A 24380-nucleotide genomic window follows, 5' to 3' on the forward strand; every position below is an offset into this window, starting at 1 on the left:
AGGCCGAGGGCCCTGGAGGTGCGGAGGCCGAGGGCCTTGGAGGTGCGGAGGCCGAGGGCCCTGGAGGTGCGGAGGCCGAGGGCCCTGGAGGTGCGGAGGCCGAGGGCCTTGGAGGTGCGGAGGCCGAGGGCCTTGTTGGTGCGGAGGCCGAGGGCCCTGGAGGTGCGGAGGCCGAGGGCCCTGGAGGTGCGGAGGCCGAGGGCCCTGGAGGTGCGGAGGCCGAGGGCCTTGTTGGTGCGGAGGCCGAGGGCCCTGGAGGTGCGGAGGCCGAGGGCCCTGGAGGTGCGCAGGCTGAGGGCCTTGTTGGTGTGGAGGCCGAGGGCCCTGGAGGCCGAGGGCCTTGTTGGTGTGGAGGCCGAGGGCCCTGGAGACTGAGGGCCCCGCAGGTGCGGCGGCGCCAGCCCTGGGCTGGGGGGACGGGAGGACGGGTCTGAGAGCCGGGAGGCGTCTGAGTGGGCTCGCTCGTTGACAGCGGAGGCACAGGAGGGTGGACAGGAGCCGCCCCGGGACCCGAGGGCATCGGGGACCTGGGCCTCCCCCCTGGGATGTTCTGAGGTGTCGGGCGGGCCCCGGGCAGGCGTGGGGTTGGAGTCTGTCTCCACACACCAGGGAGCGTGGGGCCAGGCCTGCAGGGCTTGAGAGACCCCAGAGTGCGAGAGGAGCCAGGCGTGGGGCTCCCCACGGTCACCCCAGATAGCCTTGGCTTCTGGGTTCTCAGCCCGGAGGACGGCAGGGGTGCGCTCTGGGCTGGTCGGCACCCCCACCGGACCCCGCCTGGACGGCAGGCGCTGGTGTGCTAGGGGTGCGGCCTCCCACGCGGCTCTGAGCCAGACGGGCTTCAGGCAGGGGCCTGGCGGGCAGGTGGGCAGCTGGGGTAGGGCGGCCTCACGGAGCCAGCTCTGGCTGCCCTGCCCCCCTCCTCCCCTCCTCCCCTCCTCCCCTCCTCCCCTCCTCCCCTCCTCCCCCGAGGGTCAGCACGTCAGCTCTTCCGGTGAGTGGGCCATCCCCCACCTCCTTTTGGGCAGCTGCCGCCCACTGGCCCAGGGTGCGGGACCCCCAGTGCCCGAGGGCCGTCGGGCAGCAGCCCCTCAGAGGCCTCGGTGCCTTCGCACCAACCAGAGCGCTCTAGACCCACGCGTAGCCTTTAAAGAAGAAAACCACAGCAATCCAGGCATTCAGGGCCATGAATCCTAGAAATGACGGCGAGAGACTCCATTTCCAAAATAACTAGCAGAAGCCAGGCTGCAGGCGTGACTGGAGCGGTAAAGCGCCAGCAGCGCACACAGGAAACCCTGAGTTCGAATCCTGGTACCGGAAAACGAAGTGCGGTGAACGCACATAGCATCAGCTCACTGGCCCCCCCACCCTCAGGCCCAGACCCCCCCTTCTCCCCACACTGCCGCCGTCCCCACTAACCCTCCCCTCCCACTTGCGACTGCTCCCTGTCTCTGCGCGGCTGACCACGGCGGAGAAGCCCTGTGACTGGAATCCCACAAGAAGGTTCTTGTGCTTTTTGCCTGTGGGCCCGAGGCTGGGCTCCAGCGGGGACCCTCCCGCCTCCGCCCCCCGAGTGCTGGAATGAAAGGCACGCCTGCCGTGTCTGGCTGAGGACGCGTCCTTCTGAGAGCGCCTCGGTCTCCAGGCCCTTCCTGCCCACGGGGCCGGGGCTGGGCCGCCCCAAGCGAGGCCCAGCCGGAGCCCAGGGTGCGCGGGCCCGCCGGGGCGCGGTTTCCCCCGGCCTGGCCCGGCCGGCCGGCTGCTGGGCACTCGGCTCGCAGGCACCGAGGCCCCCCGGGGCCCGGTGGTGCTGGGGCTGTGGTCGAGGCCCGGGGACTGGGCCTCCCCCCTCCTGTCCGGGTCTGAACGGAGGAGGAGGAGGCGCACCCCGAGTGCCCTCCAGGTGTGGAGCCCCGGCTGTGCCCGGCGAGCCCGCGTGGTGTCCACGCACTGTCTCACGATCCCCCCCTCCCCCTCCCCGCCCGCCCCGCTCTCCTCCCTGAAGCTCCCTGGGAAAACACCAAAAGGATGAAAAGCAGTGCTTACAAGAGCGAGCGGGTCTCCAGGCTGCCCGTCCCCAGCAGAGCCGCCAAGAGCAAAGGTGAGATTGGCTGTGGGGATCCCTCGCCGATGGGGGGGGGGACGGGGCGGGCGGGCCTGCAGGGCTGGGGGGAGGCGGGACCCGTGGGCTCCGCTCTGAGTGTCAGGGTCCTGTCCCCTCCCCCGGGACCCGGGGGGTCCGGCCCCCCGTGTCAGGGACCCGCGGAGGCAGCAGGTGGTTCCCGCCTCCAGGATCTGGAATCTAGGATGGCGGGCAGCATGCACAGACGGGAGACCTTCAGACGAGCACAGGCGGGAAGGGGGGACCCAGGGAGAGCCGCCCTCCCCTGGCCCCGGGGTACGGGCCACCCCAGCACCTACGCGCTCACCGAGGGGGTGGCGTGCCCCGTGGTTGCCCCTCCCGGAGGCCGGGTGCCGCACTTGGCGCTGGGGTGGCCTGGAGAGGGCCCTTCCCCCCCGGGCCCCGTGCCAGGCGGGAGGGCGGAGCCCTTAGGGTCAGGCTGTGTGGACGCCGGCTCCCCGGGTACCCGCCCACTGTCCTCACCGCTCTCGAGCGAGGCAGGCTGGAGTCCATGCAGGAGATGGGGAAACTGAGGCTGGGGGGAGGTTTTGCCTTCCGCCCAGGCCCGGCTCGGGGGCGCTGGGAACACGCCGGGAAGGTGCCCCTCGTGGGAGGGAGCCCGTGCCACCTTCGCTCGCCACAGCAGCCAACTCCCGGCCTGAGCTGGCCCTGCGAACCGGTGTCTCCGTTTCCCCTCTGGGCGAGGTCAGGGCGGGGGCCGTCTGCGTGGACGGCGGGTGGCGGGGACTGTCTAGCGTGGCCAGACGCGGCGGCTTCTCCCAGGAGGAATGCATAAATGCCCCCTGGCTCACACCCTGCCGGCGGGGGGAGGGGGAGGGGGCGCGCGGAGGGGGGGCCGGCGCCGTGGGCAGGGCAGGCCCGGCTGGTGGGCCGTGCCACGGGGCGGGAGTCCAGGCGGGGGACGGTGTGGCGGCTCCAAAGCCGTTCCAGAAGACTCCTGAAGATGCATAAAGTAGAACTGCGTCATCACCTCCCCGCCCCCAGCCTCTTGGTGCGTGTGGTGTTAATGGCCGTCTTGAAAAATGACCTGCCTTCTGCCTGACACGGGGTCAGGAGGGCGGGCCAGGGGCCGCATCCATCATTGTAACCACCGTGTCACCCCAGCCACGGTGACCATTAGTTTCTGTCAGTGACGAAGTCACAGCCGGGCTAAGGAGGGATGAGCTGGGGTTCAGAGGTCAGAACCGCAGGACTGGGGAATTGCATGAATTAGAAATTTGCTGTAGTTAACAAAAAATTAAATCGCAATAGTTATAAAATATTCATCCATCCGGGCCAAAGGAAAATTAAGGCTGATATTTAATCTCAGATTATATCACCTTGCTTTGCATTTTTTATCATGGATTAGGTTGGCCCCGAGCCTTGACAGGGCACTTGGGACTCCATCCATTTCCACAGATTAAAAATCCGCTCGTAAAAAAATTAATTGCCATTAAACTGCTCAGTGGAAGAAAAAAAATGTGCCCATCAGGACCTATTCATCGACCACCGGGCCCCTCCGGTGGGCCTGGGGGGAGGGGCCTGGGGGGGAGGGAGGAGGGCCCGGCAGGGGGCTGCCCTCCCCTCCCGGGGCTGCTCTGGGGGCTGCCCAGCAGCTCCCTGCCCCGACACCTCACCTGACACCCAGCTGTGGCCCAGCCGGGCCTCCCCCCACCCCCCACCCCCAGCCAGCAGAGGGGGATTCCTCTTAGAAAGATGGTGGCCATCTTTTTCATCCTTTTCGCCCTCGTGGCCCTGTAAAAGAGGTGCGAAGACACGCTGGGGAAGTGGAGGCAGGGGGAACCGAGTGGCGGAGCTGGACTGAAAGCCCGGGTCTGGGCCCGGAAGCCAGCTCCGTGGCCCCTCGCCAGCCGGGGACCCGGGGCACCTGTCCCTTCCTTCCCAGAGGGCCTGGCCCGGAGAGCTGCCGGGTGGGGCCCAGCCTGGCAGGCAGCGTGGCCTGTGGCCGACGGCAGGGCCTGGGCACCTCCTGGACGGGGGATGTGGGGGGCCGGGGGGAGGGCGGAGGGGGGAGCCTGGGGCCTCCGAGGGCCCTGCCAGATGGTTGTGCTAGGCCTCAAGGTAGTGGCACCACGATATGCACATGGGCGTGTGCGTGTGCGAGTGTGTGTAGCCCTGTGTGTGAACATGAGCGAGCGTGTATGAGCGTGTGTGTGAGCACACACGTGCGTGCGTGCGTGAGCGAAGGCCTGCCCCCTGCCTTTGCCGGGCCCTGGGAAAGGGGCCGTGAGGAGGGGCCGGCATTGGCGGCCGGCGAGCGGAACCCGGGATCACGAAGCAACACCGTGATGAGTGATTGCTCGTTGTGGGGCCGCAGGTGGCAGGAAAGCTCGTGTGTGTCTGGGGTGTGGCGGGGCCTTTCCTTCTGCCACCACCAGAAGGCCGGGGCTCAGTCCTTGACCCACCAGGGCTGTGCCTGCCCGCTTTCGAGTGGCCCGTGAGCGTGCTCAGCCAGAGCTCGGCCTGCGGGGCTCCTGGGCGGGGCTGTGTGTGTGTGGGGGGGCCGCCCTGCCTCCCGACCGCCGGCCCCCGAGGGCGCGCGGGGCAGGGGCCGGGCCAGAGCTGGGCTTCCCGACGGGGTGGAGGGGGCTGCTGCCCGGTGGCGGAAGGCTGTGTGTAGGTGTCTTCTCTGTTTTAAGATTCGGAGCTGGTCGGTGTGTACGCCTGGCGGAAAGGACAAGCCCTGGTGCGGTCGCTGCTGGGGCCCCCTCCAGCCCGCCCCGGGCTCTCGCCTTCCAGAGAGCCGGCCCCGGACCTAGGTACCTCTCGCCCCTGCCACGGGCTCTGTCCTGCTGTGCTGTGACATCTGGGGGCGGGGGCGGCCATGGAAGAGGAGGCGCCCCATGCCGTGAAGGCGGTGGGGAGACCTGCCAATCACCCTTCAAGTTCACGGCCTGGGAAGTGACCTGGGGGATCATTACCTTTAAGAAACCTCAGATGCAGGCGCTGGTGGCTCACACCTGCAACCCCTGCCGCGCAGGAGGCTGAGATCTGAGGATCACGGTTCAAAGCCGGCCCAGGCAGGAAAGTCCACGAGACTCTTAGCTCCCGTCAACCACCAGAAAACCGGAAGTGGCGCTGTGGCTCCCGCGGTAGAGCGCCAGCCCTGAGCACAACAAAGCTCGGGGACGGCGCCCAGGCCCTGAGTTCAAGTTCCAGAATCAGAAAAAAAAGGTGGGGGGGGGGGGCGGTGGAGATGTCGCTCAAACGGTAGAGAGATCAGCTGCCAGGCGAGCGCCAGGCCCTGAGTTCCGCCCCGACCGGGTGTGAGAGAGGGAGACGCGCTAAGAAATGGGGGCGGCGCCTTGGGCATCTCCAAAGGCCAACAGCGCCCTCCCACGTGGGCCACGCCCGCCCGGCACGGCAGCCTGGGCAACAGGCAGCTTGACTAGACATGGTGCCCAGCGCTGACCTTTCCCTTCGCCCTGCCCCACCCGAGGCCCCGCCCACTGCCGGCCTCACCCGAGGCCACGCCCACCGCCAGCCTCACCCGAGGCCACGCCCACCACCTGTCCACCCCAGGCCACGCCCACTCCCCTGCCTCCCCCAAGGCCCCGCCCACCACCTGCCTAACCCGAGGCTCCGCCCACCGCCTGCCTCACCCGAGGCCACGCCCACCTCCTGCCCACCCAGGCCACGCCCACTTCCCCAGCCTCACCTGAGGCCCCGCCCACCGCCTGCCTCACCCAAGGCCCCGCCCATTGGCCTCCACCCAGGCCCCACCCACTGCCTGCCTCCCCCAGGCCCCGCCCACCACCTGCCTCACCCGAGGCCCCGCCCATTGGCCTCACCCCAGGCCCCGCCCACCGCCTGCCTCACCAGAGGCCCCGCCCACTTCCCCCGCCTCACCGCAGGCCCCGCCCACCGCCTGCCTCACCACAGGCCCCGCCCACCGCCTGCCTCACCGGAGGCCCCGCCTACTTCCCCGGCCTCACCCCAGGCCCCGCCCACCACCTGCCTCACCGCAGGCCCCGCCCACCGCCTGTCTTTGCAGGAGCTGATAGGAAAGCCCCACCCGCCACGGGCTCGCCCGGCCCCGCCTGGACGCCCGCCTCCGCCTCGGCCCACCGCGACCCGCTGTCCCCCGGTCCGCCTGCGACAATCCACACGGCGATGGCCATCCTCCAGGACCTCCGCCAGCAGATTCAGGCCGGGCTGGAGATGGCCCAGCGCCCACGGGGCCTGCGGAAGCCGAAGCCGCAGAACCCAGCAGGCCGGAGGCACCAGGGCCCCCCCAGCGCCCAGGCCGCGCGGGGCTCCTCCCCCAGGAGCCCGTGGGCTGCGGGGACAGAGGGGACACGCTCCTCCCTGGGCAGAGCTAGGAACTTCCACGCTCAGAAGCCCTGGGGCTCGGTGGTGGAAAGGAAGCCCAGTCTACAGAGGGCCTGCACGGCCGAGGCCCGGGACCGCCCCTTCCCCAGGCCCGAGGGCCCTTCTGAGCGGTCAGGTCTGTTTCCCTCGCGCCCCTGGACGGCCGAGGCCCGGGGCCGCCCCTTCCCGAGGCCCGAGGGCCCTTCTGAGTGGTCAGGCCCGTTTCCCCCGCGTCCCCGGAGTGCCCTGGCTGGACAGGCCTATTTGCAGAAGAACCGGGCAGCCCCGGGCCAGGACTTCTCCCAAAGGCCGGGGAGCCCTCCCGAGAGGTTGAGCTCCACCTCCCTGCGGCCTCCCAGTACCGTGAGCGCCTGGGCAGCGATCGAAGACCAGCAGGTCCCTGTCCCCAGACCCTGGAGCCCTCCGGAAACACCCCGCCTTTCCCCACAGCCGTCCTGGAGCAGCAGCTTACTGCAGAAGGCTGGGCCCCCTCCCCCGGGGGCCAAGGAGGCCTGGCAGCAGCCCCCCTGGGAGCGGGACACGCCCCGTCCCAAGCCCCAGAAGGACAGCTCGGAGTCCTTGCGGGACTTCATGCGCCGCAAGGCGCAGGCCCGGCGCCATCAGGCCCTGGAGCAGAAGGCCCTGGCGGCCCGCACGCTGGAGCAGCGGAACCAGAGGCTGCGAGAGGTCTACCGCAAGCAGAGGGAGGCCGTGGTCGGCAAGGGCGCCCCCGTGGTCTCCCAGACAAACCCTAGCATCGTCACCTTCGTCCCCAGTTCCGCGCAGGCCGGGGTGCGTGCCGGGGGGGCCGGCCGGCTCGGGGGCCGGGGCCGTGGGGTCTCCCGGCCGAGGGCTCTGAGCGTGCCCTCCGTTGCAGGGCTTGGAAGCGCCGGGGACCCCGGGGTTGCCCGTGCTGGAGTGGAGCAAGGTGACATCCGGCAAGGTGCTGGGGGACCAGGAGGCCTCAAGCAGGTGGGTACAAAGGTGCGAGGACCCCACGGGGGGGGGGGGTTCCCGCGAGTGCCGGCGGGCCCCCTGGGGGACGGCTCCACCGCCACGGTCGGCCGCCACTGTGCTCCTGCGGAGGTGAGAACTGCCCAGAGCCGAGATGATGCTTCCCGGGGCGGCGGGGCCGGAGCTGGGCCTTGAACGTAGGGCCCCAGCAAGTGCTGCCTTTAGCTGTGCACACGAGGCCGGCACTCTCAGCACTTGAGCCACAGCGTGGCTCCACACGTGGCTTTTTGGTGGGTGGGTGGAGGTGGGCGTCTCCTAGGCTTTCCTGGCCACGCCGGGTGCCCACCACCATCCGCAGACCCCGGCCTTCCGTCCTGGGGATGCCAGGCGCGAGCCACCGGCACCGGACGCCCGCCGTCCGTTCTGAAACGCCCAGCGCGAGCGCGGCCAGCGCCGCCCCGCCACGGGCACGCCGCCGCGCCCGGCTCTCGGTCCTTCGGGTGCGTGTGGAGCAGACCTCACGCTCGGCCTCAGCCGCCACCCTGGCGCGGTCTCCTCTTCCTGCATTCAGATAGAGGCACGCGGGGGGCTGGCTCCCCCTCTCTAAGGGCGCCCGGCCTCTGGGTCCCACCGTGCTGGGTGGGACTTCCTTCCCTTTACAACCTGCTACCTGTTTCTTGGTTTCTTGCTTGCTCTTGGGCTTCTTCCACCCTTTTGCAGCTCTGCACCTTGGTGTGCCTGTTCTTATTTCTGGGGGACGCTCCGGGGTGCGGTCGTAGTGCAGAGGCACACCGCCCCTAGCGCCACGGTCCCTAAGGCTGAAATCCCTCCAAAGCAGAAATCCCTAACGCCCCCCAAATCTCAACCCCCAAAGACTGAAATCCTGAAATGGTCACTTGAAAGTCCTTCAGGAGACAGAGACTTCACTCTCAAAGGGGGACTCACCTGAGGCACACAGAGCACGACACTCTGTGAACCACTGACACGGTAGAGCAGGCGTAACCGCACACCAGGCGTGCCAGCGGTGAGCCAAGTGTACAAAGAACCGGGTCCGCGTTCAAAGGTGTGCATACAAGCTGGTAGTTGCACACCCTTCATCAGCCGCCTGCGCGGAGGGACAGCCCGGCTTTTGTCAGGTCCCCCAGAATCCTCCGTGGTCCAGCCTGGCGGCTCACGGGCCATCAGATCGCGGGCACTGAGAAGGTCCCGGGCGCCGTGTCAGGGCCAGGCTCGGACCCGGGCCCGGGCGCCGTGTCAGGGCCGGGCTCGGACCCGGGGCCCGGGCGCCGTGTCAGGGCCGGGCTCGGACCTGGGGCCCGGGCGCCGTGTCAGGGCCGGGCTCGGACCCGGGGCCCGGGGCGCCGTGTCAGGGCCGGGCTCGGACCCGGGGCCCGGGTGCTGTCCCTGGGCTTTGTGCTGCAGGCGGACACGCCACCACTCGAGCCACGGCTCCACTTCTGGCTTTTCTGGCAGTTAATTGGAGATAAGAGTCTCACGGACGTTCCTTCCCAGGCTGGCTTTGAACTGTGATCCTGAGACCTCGGCCCCCTGAGTGGTCAGGATTTACCAGCCTGAGCCCTGGACGCACAGTTAATACTGACAAACCTCCTCCACGAAAGGGATGTGCTGTGACCACACGCCTCCACAGCCCAGGGAGCTGCTCGCTCGCTCTTTCTTCTCTCTCTCGTCTTTCTCTTTTCTCTCTCTTCTTGCTTTCCTCTTTCTCTCTCTTTTTCTCTTTCTCTCATCTCCCTTCTTCCTCTCTCTTTCTTTCTCCTCTCTCTCCCCTCCCCCTCCCCCCGTCCTTCCTGTCTTTGCCAGTGTAAAGGTTTGGACTTGGCCTGTGTTTGTTCGCCTGGTGCTTCGTACTTGAATCATGCCTCCAGCCCTGCTTGTTGCTTGTTGTTTGAGAGAGAGAGTCTGGCGGAGTTTTCTGCTTGGGTTGGCTTCGAACTGCGATCCTCCAGATCTCAGCCTTCCAAGGAGCTATAGTGGCAGGTCTGAGTCGGTGCCTGGCTGAGTTTCAGTAGTGTGGTTTTTCTTCTGTGTCATTCTAGGGCTTGAACTCAGGGCCTGGGTGCTGTCACTGAGCTTTTTAGCTCACAGCTAGCACTCTACCACTTGGGCCATGGTTCCATTGTCAGATGTTTTTTTGATGATTAATTGGAGATAAGAATCTCACAGCTGGGCACCAGTGACTCCCCATAATCCTAGCTACTCAGGAGGCTGAGATCTGAGGATCTGTTTGCCAGCCCAAGTAGGAAAAGTCCATGAGACTCTTATCTCCAATGAACGACTCAGAAAATGCCAGAACTGGCGCTGTGGCTCAAGTGGTAGAGTGCTAGCCTTGAACAAAAGAAGCTCAGGGACAGTGCTCAGACCCTGAGTTAAAGGCCTAGGAGTGGGGGGGGGGCGGAAAGAAAGAAAGAAAAAGAAAAATTCTCTCAAGGACTTTCCTGCCTAGGCTTACTTAAAACCACAGTCTCAGATCTTAGCCTCCTAAGTAGCTAGGATTATAGGCGTGTGCTAGAGGGCAGTGAGTTTCGGTGTGCTCATGTGTGCCCCCAAATGCTTATGTACAACGCCATCGTTGTGGTTCTCTATTGAACTGGGCGTCAAGGGTGCAGAAAGTACATAAGCCAGTTGGAACTCTCTAGAAGTCTATAGGCTCAGTATTGTTGACGACGTTAATAGGAAATGCACAGCCAAGTGAGTTGTGTGGACTGATGCCAATTTTTTTTTTAATGGTGGGGGGAGATGAGAAAGAGAAAGAAGAAAGAGTTGAGTTTGGGGTTGCATCCCTGTAAACCCAGCACCCGGGGCCTGGGGCTTGACCTCGGGGTCTGGGCACTGCCTGAAGGCTGGCGTGCTGCCCCTTGAGGCGCAGCTCCCCTTCCGACTCTCTGGTGGTTCATTGGAGATGAGACTCACGGCTTTCCTGCCCTGGCTGGCTTTGAGCTGGGATCCCCAGATCTCAGGCGTGAGCCACCGGTACCTGGCTTTGGCTAGCCTGCATGTTAACCACACCCGGTCAGCTTGCCCTCCCAGGCCTGCCTGGGCTGCTGAGCCCGCCCCTCCTTAGGCGGAGCCCTTTGGTGTCTCATGCCCACGCCTCTTGGGGCCCCCTCGCCCCAGATGGGAGGGACATAGGGTTGCTTTTGCCTTTGGTTGGGGGGAATACTTATGCTGTAAACATGGGGGTGCAGACGTGGGCTCGTGCTGTGCTTCCGGTACTGTTCTGGGAGTCTGTGGGTTCTGGGCGTTGAACTCGGGGCCTTGTGCTTGCTGGACCGGCGCTGGGCCGCGTAGGCCGCGCTCCCCTCAGGCCCTTGGGGTCTGCCATCCGGGGGCCTGTGTGGGCCGTGGCCCGGCTTGGGGGGGGGGATGGGAGGACCGTGTTCTCCGCCTCATTCCGCTGCAGCTTGAAGTAGGGCCTCCCAAGCTTTTGGCCTGACCGAGTGGCCTCGAGCCGGAGTCCCGCTTGGTCCCCGCCTCCCAGGGAGCCGGGACCACAGGCGTGAGCCACAGCAGCCGGCCTGCCTGCCGTGCTTTTGCCCGCCGTGGGCCTGCGGGATCGCGTGGTGATCCCGTGGGGTCTTTGAGGAGCCCTCCGTCGATGCTTTCCGGCAGCAGCTGTGCCGCCTGTCGGCCGCACCTCGGCGTGCGGCCCGGTGGCCTGGCCTCCCCCACCCGTCCTGCCGCCGTGCGGGCCCCCTCGCCGCTCCCTCCGGCCCCACACGCCCGTCGCGGCCCGGCGGGGACTGAGCATCTGCTTGCTCTTCTCTCCCGGCAGCTTCTGTCTGTGTTTGAACAGAGCCTGGAACGGCGCGGAGACCCTGGACTCCAGAGGCCGCCCGGACGGCCTGCACAGCGTGAGTGGCGCCCCCCCGCTGCCGCCCGCCCCGTCCCCCCGGGGTGCCCCGAAGCGCCAGGCCCCGCCCCGGGGGCCGAGCGTCCATGCGGAGCCCCGGGAGGCTGAGGCCCTGGGCCGTCGGGGCCCCCTGCACTTGCAGTACAAGCAGGCCCGGCTGCAGGCGCTGGAGACCATGGCCGACGTCCTCCAGCGGCGCATCGACCTCCTCACGGCCAAGCTGCGCCGGGCCGCGTCCCCGGAGGCCGCGGGGAGCCTGGCCTTGGACCCGCCCACCTCGGGGCCCAGCGCCGAGCCCGCCGCCCCCCCCCCTCGCCCCCTCCACCCTCCCCGAGGACCCGGGTCCCTGCGGGGGAGGAGGGGAGCCCCGGGGCGCGGCGGGCGCGAAGGCCCGGTCCCTCCTCCCCGCCTCCTGCCTCCTGGACGCCGAGATGCTGCCGTGGCCCTCGCGGTGGCGGCCGCGGAGCCTGAGCACGCCCGCCTCCCTCCGGAGCCAGGCCAAAGGTGGGGCTGGGTCCGGCACACGCACGGGGGGGGGGGGGGGAGCAAGAGGCCCCCACCTGCCGCCCCCTGGTTTCCTCTCTGGAAAGGGGGTGGGGGGTGGGGGGGCCGTAGCTGGTTCTCCTGGGGTGGCGCATGCCGTGGCTGCCTTGTTGGTGCTGGGGGAGGGGGGAGGCCCTTCCTGCAGCCCACGTGCCCCCCCCACCATCCACAAGGGGAAAGCACTTGCGTGCGTCCCCTGTGGCCCTGAAGGACCAGGTCGGGCCGTTCCCCCCCCAGGGGGCCCTGGTTCCCCCCCCGCCCCCCCCCCCAGACTAGCAGTGCCGGGCCCTGCCGGCTCACGTGAAACCACGTGCCCTTCCCAGATTCCCTGGACGAGGATGACTGGGAGCTGAAGAGGCCGCTCCACGCCCTCAGCACCCACACGTGGAGGTGGGTCCTGCACGCACCCTGCACTGCCTCAGCGGACACACACGCGCACACGCGCACACACGTGCACACACGCAGCACACGCAACACACACAGCACACGGCACACACGTGGAGGTGGGTCCTGCACACACCCTGCACTGCCTCAGCGGACACACATGCACACACGTGCACACACGCGCACACGCAGCCCATTTGTGAGCCAAACGCTGGCTTCAGCGCGGGCCGGCGCGGCTTAGAGGCTGAGCTGGTCCCAGGCCTGGGGCGGGGAGCCTGGGGGGCAGGGAGCCGTGCGTGCCAGCCAGGACCGCCGGGGGCGGGGGGGGAGCCAGGCAGGGCTGCACCCCAGCTGTCGGCTCACCTGGAGCACAGTCATTCCCCCCCTCAGGAGCCCCCGGCGCTGCTCTGAGAACTTCCTTCCCTTGATGGTGGGGGCTGCGTCCTGCCGCACTCCCTGCGGCCTGGAGAGGGCAGCGCAGGGCTGGGCTTCCCCTCTACTAACAGGGCCCCATCTCCGCCCCACGCCACCCAGGCTGAGGGGGGGCCGGGGGGGTGGAGAAGTTTTTGGGAGAGGAGCTGCAAAGTTGCCAGGCTAAGTCCGTTCCTCTCCCCCCCCGCCCCCCGCCCAGGCCCAGGCCCAGGCCCATGTGTCCCTGGACCGGCACAGAGGCCACGGCCCGGGCCTTGTGCCCAAGGTCTCACCGGGGAGGCGGAGGCACCACCCGTACCCCACGGCAAGGCTCCAGAAGCGCAGGGCCTAGGGGTGTGGGGACAGACTTGGGGGCCCCTTGGAGCCCCACTCGCCCCTTCTGAAATAGCTCCTGCCCCTCTCTCCTTGGTAGGAGCAGGGGTGGGCTGAGCGTGGATGTGCGGGGGCGCGACGGTCCTCCCCCCTCCCCCGGTGACCAAGGCCAGCGCGTCCTGGCGTGCGTGGCGTGCGTGGCGTGCGTGGCGTGCGTGGCAGCTGGCGCATGGGGCCTCTCGGGCTGGTGTCTGGTGGGAACAGGACCTCCTCCCCCGTGTCTCTGGGAAGGCCCTGGGAGACTCGGCGGCTGTCTACCCTGCCGGGCCCCAGGAGCCCCGCCCGTCCTGGTTTGTCTCAGCTCAGCCCAGGACTGCTCCTGACTCCTGGAATCTTCTTCTAGCCTGTATTCTCACGGGGCCGTGTAGCGCCTCACGGTCTTAACACGGATCACACGTGGAGGGGGGTGTGCACCACCCCCAGCACCACCGTACCCCACCCCCATGTAGCCCCAACCGGAGCAGGTGTGAGCAACACACCCGTGCCCTGTGGGAGGCTAGACCCAGGGGTGGCTGGCTGGAGGCAGGTGCGGGTGTCTGGACGCAGGTGTGGGGGGCTGGAGAGAGGTGTGGGTGGTTGGACTCAGGTGTGGGAGGCTGGACACAAGTGTAGGTGGTTGGATGCAGGTGTGGGTGGCTGGACGCAGGTGTGGGTGGTTGGACGCAGGTGTGGGTGGCTGGACGCAGGTGTGGGGGCTGGACGCAGGTGTGGGTGGCATCTTCAGTGACTCAGTGGGTCTAGGGTTGATGTGCCAGGGACAGGAGGTGCCTGGGAGGAAGCAGGGCGAGGTGGGGCACTGCAAACCACCCCCCCCCACAGGCCCAGGGCCCCACTATCCTGATCCCAGCAGCTGCTGAGCGTAGGCTGCCAACAGCTCCTACCCATCTTGGTGGCTGTCACCTGGCAAGGGACCAGTGCCACACCTGTCTCCCAGCCCTGACGGCAGGTGCTGCCCCGGCTATGCAAGGGAGGGCCGCTGTCGAGTCCCCCCGGCCGTGGGCTGGGCTGGAGTGCCCAGTCAGGCGGGGCTTGCCCTGCCCGGCTCTCTAGAGGGCAGGTAACGGTGGTGGGAGTTGGGTCAGAGCTGAAGCCGAGCCCTCGTTTGCTTTAGGCGGGTGGGCAGTGCCCTCAGCAGTTGGCGGGGTGACTAGGACGGCCATCCTGGCAAAGGGGGCTCTGGCCCCAGCCCCAGTGAAGACAAGAGTGGGTTCCCATGCTCTTCTGGGGGGCTGCAGCTTCTGCTCACAGGTCACAGGTCACCGGCCTGGACACACCACCTGGGTCTTAGTGCTGCCCTGTCCCCCCGGTCCCCAGACCCACGGGCCGCACGCCCCCCACAGCCCAGCCCGGCTCATGGTGTGTTGTGTCTCCAGCTCCCTCAGGGCACCGGCCACAGGGACCCGCGCCAGCTCCTCGCTTTGGCTGGAGGAAGTGCCGTCGGTCAGAGCGGCCAGCCTGGTAACGCCCTGGACGGGCCGGAGCTGCGGTAAGGACAAGACGGCGGCCAGACCCTGGGCTGGCTGGTCGGGTAGCCAGAGGGGCCTGCTGGGGCCCCCTCCCACTGCCTAGCACGAGCTCCGCCCCGCAGGGCACAGATCCTTTTCTATGTGGACCGCACGCATCCACGCTTCCTATTAAAGTGTTTTGGAGGCTTCTGGCCCCTCTGCCCGCCCTGTCCTGTCCAGTTGTGGCGCTGTGGGTTGTCACGTCTCTAGAACAGCGGTGCGGGTCCGGGAGCCTGGCTCGGGCTGCCGTCCCTACGTCTGCGGCCCTTTCTCTGGCTCATTAAGTTACAGCCGGAGCTGCCGAGCTGCCTGGAGGGTGTGCGGGGTCCCTGGGGTGCCCCCGCAGCGGCGAGGGGCGGCGTGGTGGAGCGCCGAGGCCAGCTCCGGCTCCTTCTCGGCTCATCTACTCGGCTCGTTCACTGTGTCTCCCTAGTATGGATTTTCGTGGAAGGAGCAGGCTTTGAGTCTGAACGTTAGCAAGCGGAGGCGGGAGGGTTGTGAGTTCCAGATCAGCCTGGGCTACAGTGTGAGGCATTGGCTCAAACACTACCCGTGCCCCCCGCAAACATGGGAACATCCAGCTGTGAGCGATGAATGTGCCTTGAGAGGAAACGCCACCCCCCAGCCCTGCCCCAGACCCCCAACCCCACCAGAGCAGCTCCGGGAATACCCCACACTCCTAAGGGGGGGGGGGGTGAGGCTGAGGAAGCCTGGAGGAGTTAGCAGAGCCCCAGGGCACGGGAGGGGTTAGAACCTCCAACCTGGGCTCCGTACTGAACACCTGGATACCGAGCTGTGGGCCTGCTCTTGGGTGGACTGGCAGAAGGGCCCTGCGTGACCTGGTGTGTAGGGGGCCTGTGGGGGAACCCTTGCCTCTGGCTCCTGGGATCCTTCCAGCCTAGAGGGGGGCAGCTGGGTGGGCTGCAGGGCGCACAGAGCCTCCGGGAGAGGTGGGATTGTCTCACGCGTACATGTTCACACCCACACGCGCGCGCGTGCACACACACACACAGTCACCGAGTGCTGCTGTGTATCTGGCACTGACTAGACAGACCCACGCAGTGTCTGTGTTCTCGGGGTGCAGGCAGAAGGAAGATGAGCAGGCGAGGACCCAGGGTGCTTGGATGCTCAGCCGGGAGGGACAGAAAGCGCGTGTCCTATGAGACCCCAGCCTCCTGGCCTGTTTGGTGCTTTAACAGAACTAGAGACTGAGCGATGCACACAGCGGAGACTCCCTGGCTCCTAGAGCTCTGGGGCCACCTGGCCACACGCAGGGGAGCGGGGCTCACTGTCCCCCTCACCCTGAGCTTACTGGGTAGAGCCCTGGTGCCCCTGGTCACCTCCTCCCCGTTACTGTGGCAACCCGATGCCAGCCTGGATGGGGGAGGTGACGCCCAGACGGAGCATGCGCTGCCCAGGTGCCAAGGGCTCCGCCCATTCCCGAGTGCGCAAGCCGTCTGCTGGAGCTTGGGGCTGGCCACGGGGTTAGGTTGAGGACCCCTCCTGGCCAGGCTCTCGGGGGGCGGGGGGTCAGGGGGGTGGGTCAGGGCCGGACCCTGGCCCTCTCCTCACAGACGGCAGCCCTCACAGATTTACCCCTTAGCCTCGTTCACGACCCTTGGGGCAGAAAGCGCCAGCAGCTCTCCTGACAGCGACTCCAGCTTTCACAGGAAATAGCACTGTCCAACAGAACTTTCTAGACCACCCAGACCCCTGAGAAAGCTCGTGCAAGTTTCCCTTGGATGTGGCCGGTCTGACTGGAGTGCGGCTCTGCTCTCCATGTCTTTGAAGGTGGGCGGTGTGGTGGAGGGCAGGGCAGCGCGGCCGCCAGGCTGGGCCCGGAGCTCAGCTCTCACTCCCAGCGGGCTCCCCTGCCCGTGGGGGCGGAGGCTGCGGTGAGGGACCCAGCCACACCCAGCCCTCGCCCCAGAGCCCCCCACACCCCAGCCACACCCAGCCCCCCACACCCCAGCCACACCCCACCCAGAGCCCCCCACACCCCAGCCACACCCAGCCCCCCACACCCCAGCCACACCCCACCCCAGAGCCCCCCACACCCCAGCCACACCACACCCAGAGCCCCCCACACCCCAGCCATACCCAGCCCTCACTCCAGAGCCCCTCATACCCTAACCACACCCAGGCCTCGCCCCAGAGCCCCCCCACACCCCAGCCACACCCAGCCCCTCACCCCAGAGCCCCCCACACCCCAGCCACACCCAGCCCTCACCCCAGAGCCCCCCACACCCCAGCCACACCCAGCCCCTCACCCCAGAGCCCCCCACACCCCAGCCACACCCAGCCCCTCACCCCAGAGCCCCCCACACCCCAGCCACACCCAGCCCCTCACCCCAGAGCCCCCCACACCCCAGTCACACCCAGCCCCTCACCCCAGAGCCCCCCACACCCCAGCCACACCCAGCCCTCACCCCAGAGCCCCCCACACCCCAGCCACACCCAGCCCCTCACCCCAGAGCCCCCCACACCCCAGCCACACCCAGCCCCTCACCCCAGAGCCCCCCACACCCCAGCCACACCCAGCCCTCGCCCCAGAGCCCCCCACATCCCAGCCACACCCAGCCCCCCACACCTGAGCACGGGGCAATTGTCACGACAAGTTCATGTTTCTGAGGCTGCAGCTTTGGCATGATGGGGGGTGCTGAATTCTTGGGGTGACTCCAGCAGGCTCTGAGCAGGCTGTTCAGCTCAGAGATGAGGGAGATGCAGCGCAGCTGGGTGGAGACCCGCCGGGGCCTGAGGTCCTGAGCGGTCCTGGCGTGTCCCTCCTGAGGCCGCGTGGCGGGGACGATGGGGCTTCTGGGGTGCTACAGGAGGCTGCGTAGAGACCTGGACCCCTTCGGGGAGCTTCGCCTCCCCCGAGGGCCACAGAGGGATCGTAGCCCAGAACAGTTCCCTAGGCCCAACTGGAGTGTGCCACCTGTGTCTCGGGGTACGCAGTAAGCGGGGGGCTCGAGGGGCCCCTTGCGCCCTGTGGCCAGCTCCCCACACCCCTGGCCTTTCTCTGCGGCTGTGGGGCCGCCCAGCAGTCCACACGCTGCTGCTCCCCGCTGCTCCCCGGCTCCCACTCGGAGGCCCGGCCCGCCCCAGAAGGAGCCCGGGCTGCCGGGGAAGACGGGTTCCCTGGGCAGGCTCCGGCCACGGGCCCCCTCTGCACTGCGGGCCACCACGAGGCCCTGGCATCCAGGCTGACCGCCCCCAGGGTGCTCCCCGCCCAGGGCGAGGCCTTGGAGGAGGCCCGGGGGCTGGAGAGCCAACAGCAGTCAGCGCCAGGCCCCTGGGGACTACCAGGAAGAAAGAGAACCCCCTTGCTCCCCTTCACTCTGAGGGCTCAATTTCTAGAACAATCCCGGCAATGCAGAGGGGCCCTGTCTGTGTGCGCACACCTGCCTGGTGGGCACACTGGCAGGCATTTGGAGCCCGGGAGCCATCTTGGAGCCTTCCTCGGGGGAGTAGAGTTGTGTCAGCAGGGGCTCTGGCTGGCCAGTGCCCAGAGCAGGGCACAGCTGAGACTGGAACCCGGGTCTGCGTGTGGCTCCTGTCTCCAGAGAAGTGTGGCCAGAGTCAGGCCACGCGAGAGCCCGGGGCCAGGGGAAGGCAGCAGGGCAGCTGTCCCTGGCCTCCCGTCCGGCCATGGGAGAGGGCTTTTCCCGATGTGGCCGATGCCAGCGCGGCCCCAGGGGTCGGGCACCTGCCCTCCTGGCCTCTGCGCCTCCGTTTCCTTGCAGGTGGAGAGGCTGCGTTAACCCGCCGCGGAGCGCTGAGTCTGCCCAAGGAGAGCGCGCCCCAGCATGCTCCCTGCCGCTCAGCTGCCCCTCCTCCTGCTGTAGGTGAGCAGGAGCCGCGTGCCGAAGACCTGCGCAGCGGCCGCTTCCTAGCCAACCTCCAGCAGAAGTCCCGGAGCTTCCTCCAGTCCATGAAGGTAGGACCCGACCCGCGACACCGGGCGGAGGGCTGCTGTCACCCCCTGAGGCTGCTTCAGTGTGGGGTGCTGAGCTGGAAGCAGCCTTTGTCTGAGGCTCAGGGCCACATAGAAAAGGTCAGAAGTGGCGCTGTGGCTCAAGTGGCAGAGTGCTAGCCTTGAGCAAAAAAGAAGCCAGGGACAGTGCTCAGGCCCTGAGTCCAAGCCCAGGACTCGCAAAAATAAATAAATAAATAAACAGCACACCCCCCAGCCCCACGTGTGGGGTCCCAAGCCTTCCGGGCCTGGATGGGGAAGCCCCAGGCAGGGAGAGGAATCAAGTTGCCCGCAGGCCTTTGCCAAGCAGGGGGTCTGCTGCGGAAGGGTCCTGCTTTCAGTTTGAATGGCTCCTTCTGCCGACCACGAGGTATGGATTCTTTGCAGCTGGACCGGTGGAAGCAGGAGAAAGCGCTGAGCCTTCTGCGGCAGCGGGCTGAGCAGGAGGTCTGGGAAACGCAGATGGCACTGGATGAGCTGCTCTTCAAACATCAGCTGGAGGTCAGGCGGCAGGCCCTCTGCGGCTCTAACCACCTTTCCCTGCTCCCCCTAGCCACCCCTTACCCTGCCCAGCCCGAGGCCCCACCCGACCTGGGGCCTGCCCAGCCTGTGGCCCTTCTGAAGTGAACGCTTCTAAAGGCTGGATGCTCCCGTGAACCATGGGCCTTGCCCTTGCTCAGAAGGAGTGAGCAAGGGCTGCTTTGCATGACGGGCTTATTCGAGACCCTCTCCTAAAGCAAAGCCTGAGTTGCCAGGTGCCAGTGGCTCATGTCTGTACTCCTAGCTACTTAGGTTGAGATCTGAGGATCGCTGCTCCAAGCCAGCCTGGACAGGAAAGGCTGTGATAGTCTGAGCTCTGATTCACCAGCCAGAAGTAGAGCTGTGGCTCAAAAGGTAGTGTGCTAGCCTTGAGCAAGAAAGCTGAGGCCCAGGTCCTGAGTTCAAGCTACAGTACTGGCAGAAAGAAGGAAGAGAGGGAGAGGATACAAGGAAGGAAATAAGAGGAGAGAAATAGTGCTCAAGTGGTAGAGTGCTAGCCAGGAGCTGAAGGGCTCAGGGACAGCACCTAGGCCCACAGTTCAAGCCCCATGACGGACCCATTTAAAAAAATGAAAGAAAGAGAAAAAAAGCCTCTGAGCAGAGACAAGACATCTCGGTCACTTGTGTGCAGGAAGGACAAAGAACTGTGTCCTGCCAGCCTCCCACAAGTCCCTGTCGCAGGCTCGCACAGCGCCTGGGCTCTGTACTCAGCTCAGCCCTGAGCTTCGTACAGCACACACACACCAGCCCTGCAGAACCCACCAGAGAGGCAGCTCCTGTGGCCCGGGGGGCCCAGCACCCACCCCAGAGGAGGCCGGGACTGTGGCCAGGAGGACCCTGACCCAGCTGACGGCTGTGAGCTCGCTGGCTGCAACAAACGCGGGAAGTGGGCCTCGCTTTGCTATGCCCACGGTTCAGGGATGTTAGTGCACATCCTAGGAGGAGTCTCCAAGACAGTGAGTGAGGTGCTGTAGGGAGAGTGTGTATGTGTGTGTGTGTACACACACGTACCTGCGTAAGAATTCTCAGACCACAAAAGCAGGAGCCTATGGCCAACTTCCCTCTCGGGGCCCCCACCTGTCTTCTCTCAGAAGGGGTGCCACTCCGGCACCCCTTCTTCCAGCCCAGGATGCAGGCATGAACTTTCCACCCCGCCCCTCCCGCTCTGGTCTCGCTCTGCCTGCTGGGTGCGCTGCCGCCCCGCCAGCATGAGGCCCCTGAGCCGGGCCGCAGGCTCCCCCCGGACCCGGGCCCGGCCTCCCTCGCCCTTGGCAGCACCCGCCTCCTCGTCCTCACAGGGGCTGATGAAGAGTCACCCGGCCCGGGCCAGCCCAGGAAAGGCTGTGAGGCTGGAACCACAGCAGCCCTGTTGGGGCTCAGGGCCGACACGCTCCGGTAGCGCCGTGATGGCTAGACCCAGGTGAGGGGGGGCCCAGGCGAGGGGGGGCCGGGGAGGCGGCGGCCCTCGGGGCGGCGGGCAGCGGATGCTGGCCACGGTGGCACGGGCCTCTGGTGCTCTTCTCCTCCAGCAGATCCCTGCCACTCGTGGGCAGAGACGCCACGGCACGCTCCCAGAGTCCCGGGGCTGTGCCCAGGAGCAGGGCAGGCCCGGCGGCGGCAGGTGAGTGCCTCGCGTGGCCCAGGGGACCCACAGAGGCTGCACGTAGAAACAGGGCTGCCTGGAAGCGCCTCCGCGGGAGGGGGGCTGGCTATGGCGCACCCCTGGGAGGCGTGGCGGCGCCTGTGTCCATTTCTGGTGGCCTTGAAGCATGTTTGAATGATTCCAGTCATGTCCAGATTTGAGACTTCGTCCAGATGTTTCTGTGTGCTCTTGGGGGAGGGGGGAGTGTGATATACAGATGTTAGGATGGTGGTTATAACGTCCACTAGACCCCGTTGGTTAATGGTGTTACTGCAATCTACGCCACCCCTGTGGGGTTCTGCCTCCTGTTCCTATCCATTATTGAGCAGGGAAGTGAAATATTACAGCCATGACTGCAGGTTTGTCTGGCTCTCCTAGAAACTCTAGCTCTATCAGCACATAAACACCTAAGAGCATTCTGTGCCCTTGCGGAACAGCCCACCTCCCTGCAAGGTGCTTCCCTCCAAAGCCGACCTGGACATTTGTGGTTCCAGTACCTCCCAGCCCACCCCCAGTGCTGAGGCCTGAACTCGGGGCCTTGCACTTCCAAAGTGGCTCTCGGACCGCTGAGTCATGCGTCCAGCCCTGACTCTTGCTGGCCACTTTTTCAGACTGCATCTTGCTTCCTGCCTGGGCACGTGCTTGTGTGGGAGTTACCTGTGTCAGGCTTTCCCGTGCCTAGGATAACAGACACACACCACCATGTCCATCTCTTCATTAGAAGGGGTGCTGTGGACTGTCTGGGCTGGCCTCGAACGATGATCTCACCAATCTCAGCCTTCCCAGTAGCTAGGATTCCGGGGGGGAGCCGCCAGTGCCCGGCTCCAGCTGAAGTTGTGGAGCAAGTCCTTTCTCGTCACATCCTCTCTTCCAGCCTGTTCATATTTGAAGCATTTCATACAGGCAGCATTTGGTTGGATCTCTCTTCTTTTCCCTCCCACCCTCTCTTTCTTTCTTCTTAATCTCTACTTTCTGATTGAGATGTTTCTTTGATTCACACAGACCAGGATTATCCCTATGCTTATGGCTGAAGTTTGCATTTGCTACTTGTCTCCTTTATTGTCTTTACCTACTTTCTTCTGGAGAGAGAGAGAGAGAGAGAGAGAGAGAGAGAGAGAGAGAGAGTTAGTTGATACTGGGGCTTGAACTCAGGGCTTTGTGCTCTCAATTGGCTTTTCTTTCTCTCATGGCTGGTATTCTACCACTTGAGTCACACTTCTATTTCTGGCTTTTTGCTGGTTAGAGGTAAGAGTCTCACAGACCCTTCTGCCTAGGCTGGCTTCAAACTGTAAACCTCAGATCTCAGCCTCCTGAGTAGCCAGGATTACAGATATGTGCACCAGTGCGCAGCTCATTTTGACTCTGTCTATACTCTTTGATGACCATTTAATCTGTATGGACTTTTTAACACCTGTATTCCTTATTTCTAATTGTTATTATAAAGATGATGTGCAGAGTGGCTACAGTTAGGTAAGTCAGGTAAAGAGTAATTTCTTTTTGGGCAGTGTCAGTCAAGTCTAAAGACATAGCTTAAGGCTGAGGGCGTGGCTCAGTGGCTGACTATTCCCTAGGGAGTATCCCGAGCATTCCGGAGCCCCTGGTGGCCCCTAGTGCTACTTAAAAACAACGCAAAACAATCCGATCCCTACTGTTTTCTTGCTTGCAATGTCCCAGCAAGAACCTTGCTGTCCTCTGTATCTTGGTTCCTCTGTAGTGTCTCTGCGCACTCTGGCTGCTTTTAGTCTTTCTATTTTGAGCAGTTGAATAGTGATGTCTGTGCAGTTTTCCTTCTTTTGTATTCGTGGATCTGTGGCTTTACCACTTTCATCAACTTTAGAAAACTTGCACTTCTTATTTCTTCAAATATGTCCACTACCACCCTTTTCTCTCTCTTCTCCTTCAGAAACTCAGATAGCCAGTAAATTCTGCTCCTTGAAACCAAGAGCTCTTTTCTGTTGCAATGTCTGGCCTGCCATTAGTTCTATCCAAGCATGTTTTCACCTCAAGTGTTTACATTTTCATCTCTTAGGAGTTCTATCTGGATCTTTCCCTTTTTTCACACTCTCCGGGATCCTATTTTCCTTCTTAAGCATATGATATACTTATTAAAAACTTTCAGTGGCCTTTGCTGTTCCTGTCACCACGCCAAACTTGGGTTTGTTCAAATTGATTATTCTCCTTATGGTTGTTTTCCTGCTTCCTGTCTTGTCTGCTGGACGTGATGAATTTTATCCTGCTACACATGTATTTCTACACATATTCTTCTTTTAGTGGCACTGGGGTTTGAACTCTGAGCTTTGCACTTGCTGTGGGTACTCTACCACTCCAGCGACACCTCTAGCCCTTTTGCTCTCATTATTCTAGAGACGCTACCTCACTTTTTGCCTGAGCTGGCCGGGCCCAGGATCCTCCTATTTATATTTGCTGCCATAGCAGGGACGATGGGCATGTGCAGCCAGTTCTGATTCTCTATTCTGTCGGCGTGAGCGGGCATCATCTCCTCGGGTTCAGCCCTATCTCCTCTGTGCCGGGGTCAGAGCGCCACCCGTTCGTTTCACCCCCGTGCACTGCGGCCTAGAAACACCTTAGAAGGTGTTACCCTGACAGGTCTTACATCCATTGTTTCTGCCCGCCCGTGATCATTCTGCTCAGTTGTTCGCGGCTGTGTGTCTGGGGACGTGTTCCTTTCTGCGTGTGCGTGAACACACCTACACGCATACATGAGTAAGCACAATTCTTAAGTTGCTTCCGATGGGATGCTGAACCCGGAGTCCGATCCCCATTATCTTCCCCTGGAGGAAAGCAAAACCCCCTCGGGGGGCCTTGCTTGCTTGCTTGCCATCTGCAGGGCGGTGACGAAAGGGCAGAGGTCGGAAGCAAGAACTGGACCCCTGGGCCCCCGGGCCTCAGTCTCCCCTCCTGCGGGCTGCCCTCTGAGCTCCTCTACTTCCAGGGTCCGGCGGCTTCGCCGCGATGGCCATGTTGGAGCAGAGCCTCCACGCAGAGGAGCTGCACGCCCGGCACCAGGCCGCGCTGGTGCGCCTGCGCGAGTTGGCCCTGGAGGAGAAGGCGCGCGCCGAGATGGCCTGGCTGGAGCGCCCGAGGAGGTGAGCGCATGCGCGGGCCTGCCCCGGCCTGACTTCCGGTCGCCCCACCCCGCGCGCGCGCAACACTGTTGGGAAATTTAGGTAAGACAGGCAAGTGCTCTAAAACCAAAAGAACCCCAGGCCCCACCCCTCGGTCTCACCCCTCGCTCGCCCGCTCGCCGGGGTCCAGGGCCTGTGAGAGCCTCACCCGGCCGGGAAGCACGCGCTCCGGACGGCAGCACGCGCGCTCCTCACGTGACTTCCGTCTAGGCCGTCGCTCTGCCCCGCGCAGGCGCCGTGGCGACGGCCGCTCTGCCCCGCGCAGGCGCCGTGGCGACGCCACCCTCCCTCAGCGGGGGGGGGGGGGGGGGACCCCGCCGCAGTAGTGAGGTCTCCCGGCGGGGGCCGTTTCCGCCCTTCCTTCCGGTGGGTCCTCGGAACCGGACCTTCCATGGGGCCTCTCCGCTTGGCGGAGGGGCCTCGGGGCCGGGTCCAGGCCTCGGGCCCGTTCGGCTGGGCCCCCGGGGCTCCCGACCCCGTCGCGGGTCTCCTGGCGCCGGGCGGGGGGCGCGGGCCGGGGCACCCCGGGGGGACCGGGCCGTGGGGACGGGCCTTCTCCGTGGC

At 65.2% G+C, this 24380-nt stretch overlaps 1 protein-coding gene across 1 annotated transcript; it reads left to right on the top strand.

Moving 5' to 3' along the window:
• Positions 1-2006: 2006 nt before the first annotated feature.
• On the top strand, positions 2007-23786 carry Ccdc187 (coiled-coil domain containing 187). The gene is given in 13 exon segments (XM_048345988.1): positions 2007-2098; positions 4780-4899; positions 6135-7243; positions 7329-7423; positions 11199-11547; positions 11549-11780; positions 12143-12209; positions 14381-14493; positions 18361-18452; positions 18876-18989; positions 20327-20448; positions 20561-20649; positions 23648-23786. Coding segments are annotated over 13 exon segments (2709 nt in total). The 5' UTR covers positions 2007-2025; the 3' UTR covers positions 23782-23786.
• The last annotated feature ends 594 nt before the right edge of the window (positions 23787-24380 follow it).

Source organism: Perognathus longimembris, chromosome 1 (assembly GCF_023159225.1).
Source record: "Perognathus longimembris pacificus isolate PPM17 chromosome 1, ASM2315922v1, whole genome shotgun sequence".
In the NCBI taxonomy this organism is placed as follows: domain Eukaryota; kingdom Metazoa; phylum Chordata; class Mammalia; order Rodentia; family Heteromyidae; genus Perognathus; species Perognathus longimembris.